Source organism: Chrysoperla carnea, chromosome 2 (genome assembly GCF_905475395.1).
Source record: "Chrysoperla carnea chromosome 2, inChrCarn1.1, whole genome shotgun sequence".
NCBI lineage: Eukaryota > Metazoa > Arthropoda > Insecta > Neuroptera > Chrysopidae > Chrysoperla > Chrysoperla carnea.
In genome coordinates this window covers 9,840,771-9,858,306 of record NC_058338.1, presented here as the reverse complement: position 1 = coordinate 9,858,306, position 17,536 = coordinate 9,840,771, and the positions used below count along the sequence as shown (strand labels likewise).

The 17,536-nt window shown below is 30.2% G+C and overlaps 1 protein-coding gene across 4 annotated transcripts in view; it reads right to left on the bottom strand.

Annotated features, from left to right (window-relative positions):
• The window catches only part of LOC123294168 (pumilio homolog 2-like), a 396,258-nt gene that overhangs the window by 234,377 nt on the left and 144,345 nt on the right, over positions 1 to 17,536 (bottom strand). For all 4 annotated transcript variants that reach the window (XM_044875274.1, XM_044875272.1, XM_044875271.1 and 1 more), the window contains 2 exons: positions 9,524 to 9,806; positions 8,793 to 8,912 (listed from right to left, as the gene is read on the bottom strand). In XM_044875274.1, coding sequence (XP_044731209.1) covers positions 8,793 to 8,912; positions 9,524 to 9,806 — 403 coding nt within the window. The remainder of the gene's footprint in view (positions 1 to 8,792; positions 8,913 to 9,523; positions 9,807 to 17,536) is intronic.

Below are 17,536 nucleotides of genomic sequence, written 5' to 3'. Positions count from 1 at the left end.
TTTATTTAATTGTAATATTGATATTAAATTACTAAATAATTTCTTGCCAAAATTAATTATACAATTCCTGTGAGATATTTTAATTTTACTATAAATTTTAGATCCAATTAATTATTTTATACTTGTTAATTAAAAATATGAATAGAAAACAAAATTAATCAATCGTTCGTGAATAACAAAACAAAAGAAATATACGCTTAATTTACTGAAAACTGTCAATTATTTTTTTTTTTTACAATGGTGATTTAAAATTTTTATTATGCATGAATTGATTCATTAATGGTTCGGAAAAATAAATGACCCGTTTTAGATATGAAAAACAATACATTTTCTGCTTGAGAATATACCAATACTTCTGTGGTTCTGTTAACTTAATTTCTAAACGGGCAGTTTTATGTAATACGGTAATTGTCTGATGTTGAATTTACGATATTACGCATAAAATGAAATTAAAATTAATTAAAAAACGAAGAAGTTATAAGCATTCAAAGATTGTTAACCATCTCCTTTTATCAAAACAAAGTTTTATATGTCTCTTATGGTGATATCGGACATTGCCGTCAGTAACCTACATCTTCTTTTTTGTATCAGAAATTTTATTTCTAAGGATTTTCAAAAACCAACTTCACTTTTCTGCCCGTGTAGTGAAAATTCTTCACCTGAAGTGATAAAAAAAATTTAATCAACACGCGCCTATTATTTATAGGCATGGAAACGTGAAATAAAACATATGAAAAAAGCTTCTTTATGATAGTATTACCATTATTAATTTTCAAATAAAAGGTAATAGAGCAAGAGCTCGCTGCAAAAAACCTGGCCTATCGAGTTACCGGATGAAGTATTTCTTAAATGATACTACTCACTGTAACTATTAAAAAAATCATTTAGTGCCAGGGCAAATATGGTGCATAACCTTGCTATATTTTTTCTAAGGTACATTTTTTGGACATAAACTGTACCAATCGAGTAACCGCTTGAAACTGATTTTAAAATGTAGTTTCGAGTGAGTAGAAAATAATTATGAACAACTGCCTCGGTCAATCTGGTGCTAACCCCATGGCACGACACATTTTTTAATTTTTTTCTGGTTGTGTTACCGTACCTATCGAGTAACCGCTTCAAACTGTAATTAAATTGAAGTTTAAACATTTCTTATTAAGAAAATATATTAGTGCCACTTCTATTTTGGTGACAAATGCCCGGCACGATACTTTATATTCCTTCAAGTCCCATACTATTGCTCATATAATCTATAACAGATACATTGGGGAATAAATGAATAAACATCTGATGGATAACAATTACAGTAATTTTTAAGTGATTTCTTACAATGAAAGTTCTCTCATATATTATACCATGTATATATGAAATATACATAGTATATTAAGTTTCGTCCCAAGTTTGTAACGCTTAAAAATATTGATGCTACGAAAAAAATTTTGGTATAGGTGTTCATAGAATCACCGTCCGTCTGTGGACACGATAACTCAAAAACGAAAAAAGATATCGAGCTGAAATTTTTACAGCGTACTCAGGACGTAAAAAGTGAGGTCAAGTTCGTAAATGAGCATCATAGGTCAATTGGGTCTTGGGTCCGTAGGACTCATCTTGTAAACCGTTAGAGATAGAACAAAAGTTTAAATGTAAAAAATGTTGCTTATAAAAAAATAAAAAACTTTTGATTGAAACATTTTTTTGTAAACATCACTGTTTACCCACGAGGGCGTTAATTAGGTGCAAATTTTATAGTATGTATTAATATAGGAATATCAGTTGAGTGTGTGTGTGTGTATTTAAAAGTGAATATCTTTTGTTATTTACGTGACGTCAAAAAAACAAACAATTGCGCATCAACACTATGTATTATAGTACCTATGTATTAGTATGAGATTATCAGTTATATATGTGTGACATGTATGTTTGTGTAATGTGACAGAGTAATCAACACTGTCTATACATGGTATTTCAACAATTAACTCAGTCAATTGTAAAAGACAATAAAATTGAACCGCTTTGGTTCGAAGGTGATCCAACACCTCTCTTAGTTGAAGACATTGTTATGGTAGAATTTGATGAAGTAGAGCTTGATGAAATTGATAATTGTGACGATGATAATGATGATTACAACAAAAAAAATGACAGTGACCATGACGATAATAACGATGATAATCATGAAAATAAAGGTGACCATGATGATAATTATGATAAAAGTGACGATGATCATGGCAGTAGTGACAATGATCATGACGATAGTGATGATGATGATCATGATGACATTTAATAATAATTCTATATATATAGTTCAATGTATATTTTTAGATATTTAAGTTTTTTAATTAATTTTATAGTAAAATATATGAGAGAACTTTCATTGTATTTTATGTTGATACTTTATAAAATACTCGTATAAATAAAAAAAATCACTTAAAAATTACTGTAATTGTTATCCATCAGATGTTTATTCATTTATTCCCCAATGTATCTGTTATAGATTATATGAGCAATAGTATGGGACTTGAAGGAATATAAAGTATCGTGCCGGGCATTTGTCACCAAAATAGAAGTGGCACTAATATATTTTCTTAATAAGAAATGTTTAAACTTCAATTTAATTACAGTTTGAAGCGGTTACTCGATAGGTACGGTAACACAACCAGAAAAAAATTAAAAAATGTGTCGTGCCATGGGGTTAGCACCAGATTGACCGAGGCAGTTGTTCATAATTATTTTCTACTCACTCGAAACTACATTTTAAAATCAGTTTCAAGCGGTTACTCGATTGGTACAGTTTATGTCCAAAAAATGTACCTTAGAAAAAATATAGCAAGGTTATGCACCATATTTGCCCTGGCACTAAATGATTTTTTTAATAGTTACAGTGAGTAGTATTATTTAAGAAATACTTCATCCGGTAACTCGATAGGCCAGGTTTTTTGCAGCGAGCTCTTGGACCATAAGAAAAGTCAATTTTTTTTCCAAAACTAAAATGATTTTTCCTTCTATATGTTAGATAACATGAAAGGTATCTTATTTCTTTATATATTTTCACATCTACAATAAATTGATTTTCACTGATAGACCCTCCAGCTCCAACTCATCATCGGGGTGGTGGTGTCATTTCATATACGTTATCTGTCCGTTTTTCTAGGACAAGATGAGTTGTATATGATGATGACATGATAGCCTCCTGGTGTTGTGTATATCACGATGTTGAGGACACGACAACTCAACTACTTTAATACATTATTATTATATCTCACTTGCTTCAATTTGGTGAAAGAAAATTGTATTTTCTAAGTCTTTACAATTTTTCTTTATTTTGTTAGTTGATTGAAACAATTTTTCACATGAATTTGTCATGATAGTTGGTTGGTCATTTTCATGTGACACAGTGACAACAATGCTATTATTGTTTAAAATCGATGGAAACAATTTAGCTAGTCATTTGTTTTAATCTAAATTCTCCCATTTGTTTATGGTTCGTGGTTATTTCAATTTGTATGAGGCTTGTACCAAAATTGATACTCCACTTATAAACAGCATCTATGATTAGACAATTGTACAATATGGTTATAATTAAATTGGATTCTATAACAGAGATATTTTACCGAGAATACACATGCTATTCAGTAGCATGAAATAAGATCATTTTTGAATACCTAAATAATAACTCAGACAAGTGAAATTGACAAAATTTAAAAATCCTCGAAGTTTTTCGAGTACGGAACAATAAACACGCATTTGAAACATATCTAAGAACACTGTTCATTTAATTATATTTTTCCTTAAAGCCTTTTCAAAACTGTACCGATTTTGAAGATTTCGTTTTGGTTACACACACATAGCAGTCAAACTTATACCACTCCTTTTTGAGGTCGAAGGCTAAAAAATAATATGAACTTAAAGGGCTGCAACTTGCGCCGATTTTTTGCTCTCCACAGTCAAGTTTTCGTCCATCTGATTGATAACCAGAAGAGACACTTTTTTATGAAATTTCATGGATTTTTAAACACGCCTATCATAGTTTTTCTATCGAAAAGTGTTCATAACTTTTTTAAGTTAAATTAATTTTAATCAATGAATCAATAAATAAATTATCTTCTAATACCGATCTCGATTGTATTCAGTATGAACAGATCCATTCCGATCTGTAAATCAATCGAAATTGATATCAGAAGAAAGAAAATTTAATTACGTTCATAGGGTGGATGTGCGTATTCATCCTAGTATATATGTATATGAATTCTTTATATTGTGTTTGATAGTAGTAGTCACACTATAAACTACCAGTGAAAAAATTTTGTTGTAGCCTACAGTTGTGTATATACGTATAGCATGGGTCAATAAGCCAATAATTTTTCTCTGCAGTGCTGAGAAAGAACTACCTTAAGTACAAATATATGAAAAACTTTCGAATTTTTCTATTTATTTCATCAATTTCAATGTAATTCGCTATACGTCAGACAGTACAAAGTAAAGGAAGTTCAGTGACAGACACAGATAAATTTGTCCATAGCAAATCAAAAACTTTTTAAAAAACATCATTGAAAAGAAAATTAATTTTGTAGACAAGTTTTTAGCATTATTGAACACATGACTGTGTTTCTACAAATAGACTACAAAGAGAAGTAACTGTCTTGAGGGTATCAGGAAAAACATATGAGAAAATATATATTACATGTATTTTCTTACAGGAATGAATAGTGCTGATGGAGACTTCCCTCCATCATCACATTGCATCGTTGAATCATTGTCTTCAATTGTCTACAACTACACAACTAACGGCCGCGTCGACCGACCAACACTGACATACAAAGAACTCATCATCATACTTATACTTTTCAATGAAAATTCTACAAAGAAAATTGACATGGAAATTCATTACATAATAAGATATGATGGTGTGATGTGAAGTGATATCATTGTCATGATTACAACATAACTATCTACATAAGATATAACAAATTATATACAGATATTTAAGTCTGTCCAGATTCGATAATATTCGAAATATGAAATCAGTTAATGCCTTACACTGTCTAGACATCATCTACGAATCAACAATGATTTTTATACCATGTATATATGAAATATATCTTATAGTATAATCAGTTTAGTCCCAAGTTTGCAACGCTTAAACATATTGATGCTAAGAATAAAGTTTTGATATAAGTGTTCATAAAACCACCTAATTAGACCATTTCCGGTTGTCTGTCTGTCCGTCTGTTAACGCGATAACTCAAAAACGAAAAGATATATCTAGCAAAAGTTTTTTTTAACGTGTCCAAGACGTAAAAAGTGAGGTCGAGTTCGTAAATTAGCAGCCTTGGTCAATTCCAATTCATTCCGATTGAATACCGATTCAATCCAATAGAACAAACCGGAAATTTCCAATTGGTTCCAACTCATGAATAGGATCATATTGGAAATTTGATTGCATCAAGATGATACTAGACACTTGAAAAAGAGGCTTATTTCCAATATTTACCGGCGATAAATAATTGTGTATCCATGTGTTTGTGTAGGAATTGTTAGCCAACTAAAAAGTGGTACGATGATAAAATCACTCAAGCGAATATTTAAGAGGTTTGAGAGTCGTTGAGAACAGAAGGCACATTATTATAATAAAGAACAGGACAGAATATATGCAAAGACGGACAGGCGAGGCGGACTACAAAGTAGATTAAATACTGACAAACGATTATAATCATTAAGAACAATACGAACACATACATAGCAGTATCGAAAAGTCGACAAAACAATCTGTCATATTCATTGAGACTTTTCATTTCTACATCTCATCTCATATGTTCTATGGGAAATCAATTATATAATATATCCGAAAATTTGATAGAATTATAACAAATTATTTTCTAATTGAAAGCATTTCAACTTATGTTTTCATTATGTGGGAATTTGTAAACTGGATAAAGTTGTATGTATTAAAGTTTTATATAAATCAGGGTTCTACCCTTTCTCCTGTTCTTTTTCCAACTGCCAAACCTTGTGAATGGATGGATGCTATGCAGAATATAAATTTATTTCAAAACTAAATGAAAATATCTCACACATAGCTCATACAAAACTTGTTTTCATTCATAAAATCGTTACATAACAAATTTATTTATAAATAATTTACAAAATATCATTGAAAACTCAACACGCCTAAGTCTCTTTAAAATTCTAAGTAGTTTTCATTGATTTGTTTTCTTTGTTTTGTATTTAGAATTTACGAGAGTTACCGAAAAATATTTTCTAAGTTTGTTTTTTATTAAAAATTGACATCACGTAATATATTTATATAAACTAGAAACTGAAAACAAAGTTTTATCAAAACGTCTTTTGTGACAAATTGCAATTAAAGTTAGAGAGCTAATCTTATAATTTAGGGGAATAGTAACAAAGATTGGTGAGAAAGTTTTCGTAAACAGTGATGTTTACGAAAAAATGTTTCAAGCAAAAATTGCTTGTACTACCTCTAATGGTTTACAAGACGGGTCCAATGGACCCAAGACCCAAATGAAGTATGTGGACCATTTACGAATTCAAACTCACTTTTTACGTCCTGAGCATGCTAAAAAATTTCAGCTTGATATCTCTTTTCTAATTTGAGTTATCGCAATGACGGGTGGACAGACAATCGGAAATGGACTAAATACCGAATACTGAAATTTTCTACGTAGAGCATCAATAGTTTTAGGACTTACAAATTTGGAACTAAACTTAGTATACCTTGATATATATAAGATACAAAAAGGAAATTATGAATTAAGGCTACATTTCATTGAATAAACAAAGTATTCGAAACGTACTTTAGGAGGTACTAATGGCTAAAAACTTTCCCGAAAAATAATATAAAAGTTAATAATTTACTTTATTTTTATATATAGGCAATTTTATCACAGATATGAAACACAAATTGCATAATGAGAAAAATTAAAGCTTCATATTAAATCTCTAGTCTGTTTTTTCTAAACAGTACATCTTTAGATCGAGAGCCAATGTTATCTCAGTAACCAGTACGATAACCTTGTTGAAAAAAGGGATACATCATCGAATTTGATAAAGCAAAAAGGAAGATCTCGCGAAGGTAGGAAATAATCGACAAAACAAATAACATGTAATAAAATTTGTATAAAATTCAATGTAGTATTCTTAGAAGTATTTGATAATTTAGCAAAATATAAAATGGATATGCATCGAGCCCAAACAATAAATATGTATTAATATTCAAAAATTAATTAAATAATGAATAGTTTTTGTTTAATATGCAAAAGTTGATAATTATAATTTGTACACATTATATTATTATTTTGGGGATGATGAGTGAAGTGAACCTTTTCAAATACGTACATCATACAACAACTAACAAATAACCCATCATACACTCCTCCTCCCCCCCCCCCCTCCCCCCGGTCCTCAACACCTACATACAGATACAAGAGCATAATAATAAAATATGTATTACAAATATAATATTATTATGTTACATATATTTTATACATGAAAATAATCAAATATTATATTCAAAAGGGTTTAATGTTGATAAAATTACTTATTGAATTTCTATACAATTATTATTATTATTATTATTATTAATATTATTATAGTTATCCATCAAAAGCTAAAAATCTAATCAATATACGTCAATAATGTTTTTAGAGAACGTTGTAACTTGTAACCTATTATATTTACATTATAATGGCAGTTATTTGATAGGGTTGCCAAATATTATTTAAATTATATTTTTATAATAAGATATGAGGGTTTCTATTTTTTTTAATGAGATATTTGAGACACTTCTGTGTTCTACATATCAAATCTCAGGAATAATTTTTTATTTTCAATAAAATTTTCATCTTTTCTTAACCAAATAGCCAGGGGCGTATTTTAATATTTTTCAGCGGTACTAATTTGAGACTAAACTTAATATACTTTGATATATATTACAATATAGGTTACATTACAAATCCGCAGATCCGTACAAACTTGATCCCATTAAAGGTATCTGTCTTTTTTTCTAATTCTATTTTATTAAGGTAGTACTATCGGTAATAGACTTTGCATTCAGAATTTAATGAAACTTGGCATAGTTGTCCATTATTATACCATAATTAACCAGTTAAATTTTTAGGGACCTTCAGAGAACTGAAAATCTGAACGTCCAGTTTTGTGAAATAAAATAAACTCTGGGATTTCCCATAAGGACCAGTGTTAAAATATCTCTAAATATCTTTTTTTCAGTTCTCTGAATGCCCCTAAAAATTTAACTGGTTAATTATGATGTAATAATGGACAACTATCCCAAGTTTCATTAAATTCTGAATGCAAAGTCTATTACCGATAGTATTACCTTAAGAGTCTACGTATCCCAATACTATTTGTTATTAGATCCATTTTTTCCAAGTCAATTTTCTATTTCTATTTTTCCCGGTCTATTATTTCCGTTTACCCTGTATGGTGTGTCACGATATGAAATGAATAAATTATGCATCCATATTCAAATATCTAATTAAACTAAAGTAAACTCATGTTTGAATAAACTTTCTCAAACTCAATTACAATGTTAGCTTGTAAGGTTTTATTTTACATATTACGCAACATTTTATTTATTATTTAATGAAAATAACTTCTAATATGCTTTTCATTGAGAATTATATAAAATGCCATTGCTACCTCTTTATAAGAGGTAGCTGTAGCACAGTGATGAAGCGGGCACAAAATAGGCTTCGATGATTAATTATCATTTATAATTTCGATAGCTTTTCAGAAAAAAACTCAAATGGACTTACCTGTACATCGAAGTTATGTTGTTGCAACACCGTTGCATTTGCATCCTGTTGTTGAGCTTGTGGTGGAGCTTGACTGTAAACCGCTTCGTACGGATTTACACCACTTTGTACACCAGAAACCTAAAATACAAAATCAAATATTAATGAAACTTTTTCGATATATTTCTAATACATTGCAATCAAACAGCAATTTTTACAGTAAATTTTTGTTTTTAAACAATTTGATCGATTTGAAAACTGAAGAAGTTCGAAATAGAGACAGTAAGTTAGTAACGATATATTCTGGTGATTTAGAAAAGTGATGTTCTTATTTAGCATTATTTGCTTCACTTGAAAAGCTCTATTTTTAGCTCTTTCATTGGTTACCAATTTCCTGCTTTCTTTACTTATTGTATTGTCAATGATGTTCTTTAACGACGAATTGCTTTTACGATGTCGAAAACCCGAAAAATAAGAAAGACAGTCAAAGTAAATTTACGTTTTGTCATTTTCATGCATTTATTTTTAGATTACAGTAACTAGTTTGTATTAACGGAGGAATAATGCTCCAAAAAGTCGAGCCTTTAAAAATAAGATGTCTGCTAATATATTTAAAAGGTCGTTTGAACCTAGTGTGGATATATTCAACTGATTTTATGTATAAAAGCTTAAAGTTGCGACTCATTCGCTAATAAAGTTACAAAACTTCTGGGATAAGAATTCGTTATTTGTTTAAAAAAAATAATACAAACCTGATCCAAAGATAATACATCAAAATGTTGATTGACACTATCAGCGAGTGTTAAACCCGGATGTTGCGATTGATGTGCATTTAATGCGGCATGATGGGCAGCAGCTGCAGCATGTGCATGCAACGTGCTTGGAAATGCAGCCAACGCATTCTGATGATTCTGTTGGGCATTTAATTGATGTTCATGATCAACATTCTGTTTTAATATAACAACTTGTGAATTTTGTAAATTCTTTGATATCTCTTCTTCAGCTGGTGAAGGTTGACGACTTCCTGGTGTTCGGCTAAAACAACAAAATAAACAAACATATTATTATATGATCCATCTATGAATAGATTTATAAACTAACAAACTTAAACGTTTAGTAAAGTTTCAAACCAAATCTACTTGATATTTGAATCGTACACAGAGTGGCGCTAGCAGTATTATAAATATATTTAAACGAAGTATAACGATGTAATACGATTCATACATCGTGTTTGTATATAATACCGGCTTATTGAATGTTCGTTTGGCAACAACGCATGTGGAGGTGCTGCTGTCACCTTGACAGATGAGGCGCGGAACGAGCACGTGTCATTGACTTAGCCGACCGACCGAACCTTCATGATGTTCTCCACCCCACCGCAAACAGTCTGTCATCTCACTATACAGCTTTGTATACATGTGTTGTATGTGTATTGTATATGTATTATGTATAATACAAATATGGTGTCTCCCGCGAAATAAATTCATATATTGTGCAATTGAGCACTTGTATGTGTGATTTTGTTGTTTTAATCACTTATTATTTCAATATTTTCAACCAACAACATTTATTGTTTTATTCAAATTTAATTGATAATAAATTCTCATTTTTAAAATATTATTTATATTCAATATTTTTTATTTAATTTCCCACTGTTTATTCATGTTTCAAGTGTATCGATCCGCGGTTTAGCTGTACCTAACCGAACGCAATCGAGACTATCAATTTTCATTCCCTTTAATGCTTTAATGTAAAGTATTAAAAAAAACAGAATTCGATATATATTTGGAAACTACAATCTAATACCGGTTTTCCACTACACGGGCATTTTCTTGAGAAACTAAAATGGCTATTACATTGCCAGTCTTATAAAAGTTTGTAAAAATTTGCAGTTTTGTTTTCGACACGAGTTTCTGTTCTGCTTTTGTTTGCCCGTTTAGTGGAAAACAGCATAAAAAAAATAATATATCTGCAATTTTTTAACTTTTCGCATCATGTATGTAAGCTTTATCAAATTTCCACTTCTATCAACTAAGTTATGTTTTTCAATTTAAAAAAAAAGAATGGTCTCTAGTCCGAAAAACGGAACAGGTCATCGAAACTCATGCCACTTACATCAATTATTAGCAACGTTCTTCAAAAAATATTTCTTATTTGCTCCGACAATTCTCATTGATGTTCACATCGAAAAAATACGATTTATTTTATAGCGAAAATTGGATTGGGAGATAAAAAATTGAAATTAAAAACAAACAAATTGCAAATTGTGACCCAAGGTAAAACTCCTATTCGCTGATAGTTTATGAGAAATTTTGAAGTGTGCAAAACTATAATTTGTGATAATTAATTAGTTATAGAAATTTTAAAAGAAGAATCGTTTTAATAGGGTATAATTCTGATGTCGAATTGGCCATATTACCCATAAAAATGTAAAACTGGACTTGATACCATGACAAAATTTGAAAGTAAAATTAAAATTGATTAAAAACGGAAGAAGTTATAAGAATTCAAAGAGATTGTTGCCCATTTCCTTTTAGGAAAATTAAGTTTTATATGTAATCTCTATGGCGATACCCACGTATGACGTCACTCGTGGGTATCTTCCTGTTTGTTTAATTTGGAATTTCAAACATTCATATCTTGCATACTAGTAAAGATTTTATAAAACCAACTTCACTTTTCTACAGGTCCAGTGAGAATTCTTCAGATGAAGTGATAAAAAAAAATTTAGTCCGATTCCCTATTCCATCGAATATAAAAGCTCCGAGCTCCGAGGCGTTTGTTCTCTTTGTACATTTATTTATTAATATTTTAAGATTTTTTTTCGTATGAAAAAAAATAATTTTCAGATATAATTTTTCCATTTTAAGGGTTTTTTAAAAGCTGTCTAACCCATACGTATTTTTCGCAAGAATTACATTCTATTGTTAAGCGACAAATAAGAATTTTTATATTGTGTGCTGACTACACAAATAAATTTCTTTAACCACCTTCAGGTTTCTTATTGTAAGGTATATTCGAGAACAGAAAAGTTATGTAATAGAAAAAAAAAAGTGAAAATAATAAAAAATAAGGAAATCTTTGAAATAAATTATTTGTTAAGGTCGTCCGCCATGATCATTGATACTGGTGGTGTATTGAGTATTGAGTTTGATTGGACAATATAAAACAGTGTTGTGCAAGTCAGGTAATCAGGAAATGATAAAATTGTGTTTGGCGATAATAAATTAACAGTATAAGAGTTGACATTCAATTCATATACATATAAACTAACTAATACTAATAACACTAATACACACATTTAACACTCACTCTCATAAAAAAACATTGAATTCAGAGACCTCTATACACATTTGTTACCATTACTATTACTACTTCAAGTATATTATACAAGGTGCTTCAAAAGTCATCCACCCATTCTAAATGTTTACTCTTAATTGTTTTTTAGCTTATTTCAGACTAGCTGTGAACTACCCGCTTTGCTGAGCAACATTCCCACTTTCACCCCTCCCTCATATTCCATATCCTTTTCTAGGTTACTATCTATCACCTAACTAAATTTCATCAAAATCCGTTCAACCGTTTAGGCATGATAGAGCAAAACTCCCAGCAAAAACCATCAAAAAATCACTAACTCAATTCAGTTTTCTGCCTACTTCCTACCTCTTAAGTACGATGACGTGATCATTTTGATTTTATATCCGTTTTTAGGTAACCATCTATTACCTTACTAAATTTCATCAAAATCCGTTCAGCCGTTTAGGCGTGAAAGAGTAACAGACAGACAGACAGACAGACAGAGTTACTTTCGCATTTATAATATTAATAGTATGGATAACAAAATCCTTGAAGATTCATTTGGTGCCCATCTTTAGTTTGTGTCAATTTTCATTCTTGTTATTCCGTTTTTTTATACTCTGCATAAATGTAGTATGAGCAGCGCCGTATTTAACGTTTTGGTGTCACAGCCTTTTAGAGCAAATGTTTTTATTTTGGTTTTTTATTTCAAATAAGATAGTTACAAATTTTTCGGTATACTTTAGTGGCTGAAATACTGTTTTTTTGATTTTTTTTCTTCATCAAAAATTACGTTTTCCATAATAAAACATAATTTTTGATCAGAAGTTTTATAACCGAAGCCCTTTCCGCATTGATGCCCTAGGCCAGTGCCTTGTTGGCCTTATTATAAATTCATCACTGTGTATGATTTTTTGGTGATAAAAACAAAGGTACATATAATAAAATCACTTAATTAGTCTATTTCCGGAATAATTCTAACACCCTGCTCATTTAATACATATTATGTTATATTCTTTAACGGAAACAAAGACAGATTTCCCTTGAACATTTTCTCATGGTACATTGCAACCACCCCCTCCTCGACACTGTAACAAATGGTCACGTTTTGCGAAATCTCCCCCCTTAAGGCGTGACATCGTTTATGGACAATAACTTAGTGGAAAATAAATTTTAGTACAATTTTTTCTCTTAGCATGTCTTTTATCAAAGTTTGTTATTTACAGAAACTTACGTTTAGTGTTTTACTTGTGGAACGATTTGTATTATGTTTTGTAGTGGTGAATATAGAGCCTTGCTACTATCGACTAGCATAGAGTGCTAGTATTAGTAATAGTCCTCTATTAAACTACCCACACTTATATTGGATTGGACATTGTGACTCATAAAGAATACAAAACACGGCTTATTTTATTTCAAACAAATATAGATTACAATTGTGGTTGGAAAAAAATCAATCAGAAGGCTATTCCAAATTTATCAAATTAGAAATTTTTTCAAATTAGAAAATGGGCCAAAGTGGGATCAAAACTCACCTCTTAAAATGAATCACTACTCCCTGTGATTTTACAGATCAAAATTACCCGAAAATAATATATATTTCAAAATTTTAAGCCAAGGAAATGATTTATGGAATCAAAAAAGAGACAATACATTTTAAATTCAGTGAAAATTTTGACATATAATTGGCAAACGAAAAGACACCGTAAAAAAGGAAATTCCAAATTTTAAACCAGAAACTACCCAGACAACTGTCCTAGAAAAACAAAATTAGATAGTCTATTTTTTACTGCTTTTTGAAATTCGAGTTACAAAGTATCTTTTAGCTGCGTAAACAATTCCTTCAAGTGTTATAGAAAGGTGGATAAGTGAGCTCAAGAGATATGGAGGCTATAAAGCGGTGGTTTATACTTTTACGCCCAGTGAAGCGGGCGGGTATCAAGCTAGTTTACAATAAAAGCTGGTGTAGAAAACTAAAAGAATAAATTATGCCAAATAAAAAAATAAATTTGCAAAAAGAGATTAAAGGTAATTGACTTTAAAAACTTGCGATCATAACTCATTCTCAACTAAAAGAAATAAACAAACTCGTGTCTCAGAAAACAGTAATCAAAATAAATATAACGTTTCGTAAATTACATTTCAAACTTTAATAATAATAAAAAATAAAATTGCTTGCTCTTTTTTTTTAAACATTTTTTTATGATTATTTTTTTCCTCTAAAAAAGTAGAAAAAATAATCTTGAACATATAACGTGACGTAAATGAAGGGAAATTGAAGAAAGAGAGAATTAACTCACTCTTCTAACATCAGAGTTACCGTGCGCTGTGATCCATGTGTATGTATATTGTGTAACAACATTGTATCCGTACAAACGCGTATGTTCTGTTGTTGCTCCCCTAACTACCACAGCACGTCAAACACTTCTTTCTATATTTAGTAGGAAATGAAGGTGCCGCGAAGCGGAATGACTTGCTATGACTGGCTAACCTTGAGACAGAACTATGATCTTTCGATAATATTTAAAATAGTTTTAACTCTACAAAAAAAAAAATTCTTACAAGCTTCTTCATTTTAACAAACTAATACCGGATGTCCTGTAAATTTTATGATATCCTGCTAAACCTACTTTTTTTAAAATTATTTTGGAAGGTATTTATGATGAAATTAATCTAATTTATGATTTTTTTTTATGAAAGTGTCAGTCAATTTACAACAAAGTTGTCTTAATTGGAAGTGACACTAAAAGTTTCCAAAATTTTAGGCACAGTCATACGAAGGGACACATTTAGATGAACAGGATAGTGAAATTAACAGCGTAAAGGTAAAGAACCCAAACGAATTGTCAATCAAAACAAGAGTTAAAGTCTGCTTAGATGTAGAAAGGGTGTACAGGAAATTGTACTGTCGGGATTGGCCTCAAAAATGCGTTGCAAGTGATTTGAAAAACTTTTCAACATTTTCTCCATTTTACTTTATAGACTATCAGCTCGTAACAGAAAAACATAACTTTTATAGTCTACCAATGATAGAGGACGTATATACAGCCACAAGCAATCGAAAAATGTTTGTAAAATAGAGAGTAAAACTTTTTAAAGTCTGCCATTCATTTGAATGAAGACTGTTCACAATACACTAAAAATTGATTGGCAGACTTTTATATAAGAAACCGTCATGACACGAGAAAATAATTTTTTGGTATATTAAGAAGCGTATATTGAGAACAGCCTTTTATTCAAATAAATGGCAGACTATAAAAAGTTTTTCTCTGTGTTTTACTAACAAAATTAATTTTTAACTAAAATTATTTCATTAATGTCCTAGCGCATTATAGCAATTGAAAATTTGGCCCTTGGAAAAATATTTGAGGAAAATCACTTCCGAGAAAACATTCAATATTCCATTGAGAAAAAGTCATCGAAAACCAAATATGTAACAAAATGTGAATGAAATACTATCAGTTTGATAAATGTCTATCTGCATGTTTACGTTCTTTTAAAGCAAAGGAATTTTCTTTTTCAGGGATCTCTACTCTCGGTAACATAATTTTTTCAGTATTTCTGGCATAAAACTTGAGAGTAAGTAACTCTATCTTGATTCATAAAAAATAAGATGATGTTTGAAATAAAGATTTGTTGTAGCTAACTTATGTGACACGCTGTATAATAATTTAAATACATAAATAATATATTAATATAATCATAATGCTAAATAAAAGTTCTATTATAAAAATAATTACAATTCATAAAAACTTCGTTAATTCTGAGAAAAATACTTTATGTTCTCCATTATCGTAATCATTTTTTATTTTATTTCTCAAGTCAATAATAACAAACATTGAAGTTATACGTACGAGTAGTTTAATTGTGTGGTAGTGGTAACATTGAGCTCTGTGAGCGACCAGCAAGCACTCAGAAGAGAGGAAGGATGGACAAAAAACATGACAAAAGTCTTTTATTGTTTTCAATTTATGTTGCTGATTCAACAATTTGATGCTTTTGTTTTAACTTCAATAAAAATCATATTTTTATAGCTGAGATGCAAAACAAATTTTGAAATAAGAAGTGAAAAAAATACTGTTTTTGGGATTTTTGCATTTGTATCAATTTTTTTAGCTATCTTTTTATCATTTTTATTCAATTGTGCTATACAGGTTTTTCCAAAAGTAGCGGATATCCTTGTATCAGATACAAATAAAATTCTTCGACGAAAAGACCTTTTTCTTTTTTCCAATACACCCGCCCCTTTCTACACATTCACCTAGTTCCACACGTATACATATGTACACGCTAGCGTAACGATGAAGATGTCACATCTCACTGTCGCAGTTTCTGACAACCCCCGGCTGCCTTGCTACTGTAGCCCCCTTCTGATTGGCTGCCTATTATAGTTATAAGTTAATTATCCCTGCATTGGATCAAAAAATGGAAGAGGATTTTTTGTCTTAGAATATTATTTTCTACCTGATGCAAACAAAGGCGTCTGTTTCTCCTGTAACACTCTGTATAATTGCCATTGCCTAAATGGCCGAGCGGTCTAAGGCACTAGTTTTAGAACGTTGGACTATTTAGACTAAGGTTGCGTTGGTTCGAATCCAGGCAGCGGCAGTGTGAACAATTTATAATTAATGGAAGTGCAGAATTGATCACATTGTCGTCGCTTGGAAAAGAACGAAGTAACCGACTCCACCCACATTAAAAATGTAATTGTAAATATGTTTGTAATGGAATAAATAAAGATTAACAAATAATGATGTGGGTGGCCTCTGTGATTAGGCATGCGTCAGAAAAAACGGAGGTTAAACCCCCATTATTATTATTATTATTGCTATTGTACGTATGACCTCATTCTTTGGTACTTTTGCTAATTCTAGCGCCAAATAGAACGTTTTTTGAATGAATTTTTGTATTGGAAAAATTTACCGTAATATCGGACCCAGTTAAAATGTTTGAGATCAAAGCAAAAGTGTTACCAAAAAACTAAAATTTTGTGTGTCAATAATGAGTATTTAAAACGCTTTCTGTATAAATTTCAAGTCGATTCTCTGTAGGGTTTATGAGAAATTATATATGAAAAAAAAACCCTTTATGAAGAAACTCGTTATAAATGTTGGATTTTTAGTCAATAAGTGCTTTTAAAAATGTTTTACATTTACATAAAAAGTCTTTTATCAATATTTCTCAACTCTTCAGAGAATCAATATGAATTTTTCACAAAAGACGTATGAAAAAGATTATTAATTGATAAATAATTTCTAATTTTTTTGATCATTTTCATTTTCATGGTATCGAAATACATTTTTAAAAAATTTTCCTGAATTGTTATGGAAATTTGTTTGAATGATTTTGAAATGTAAAAATAAGAAACCATAAAATAAACAAAAACAATTACATTTTACTATCAAGTAATATCGATTAATTGTGCAACGACCTAGAAAGACGACATTTTAACGATTATTTACGAAAGA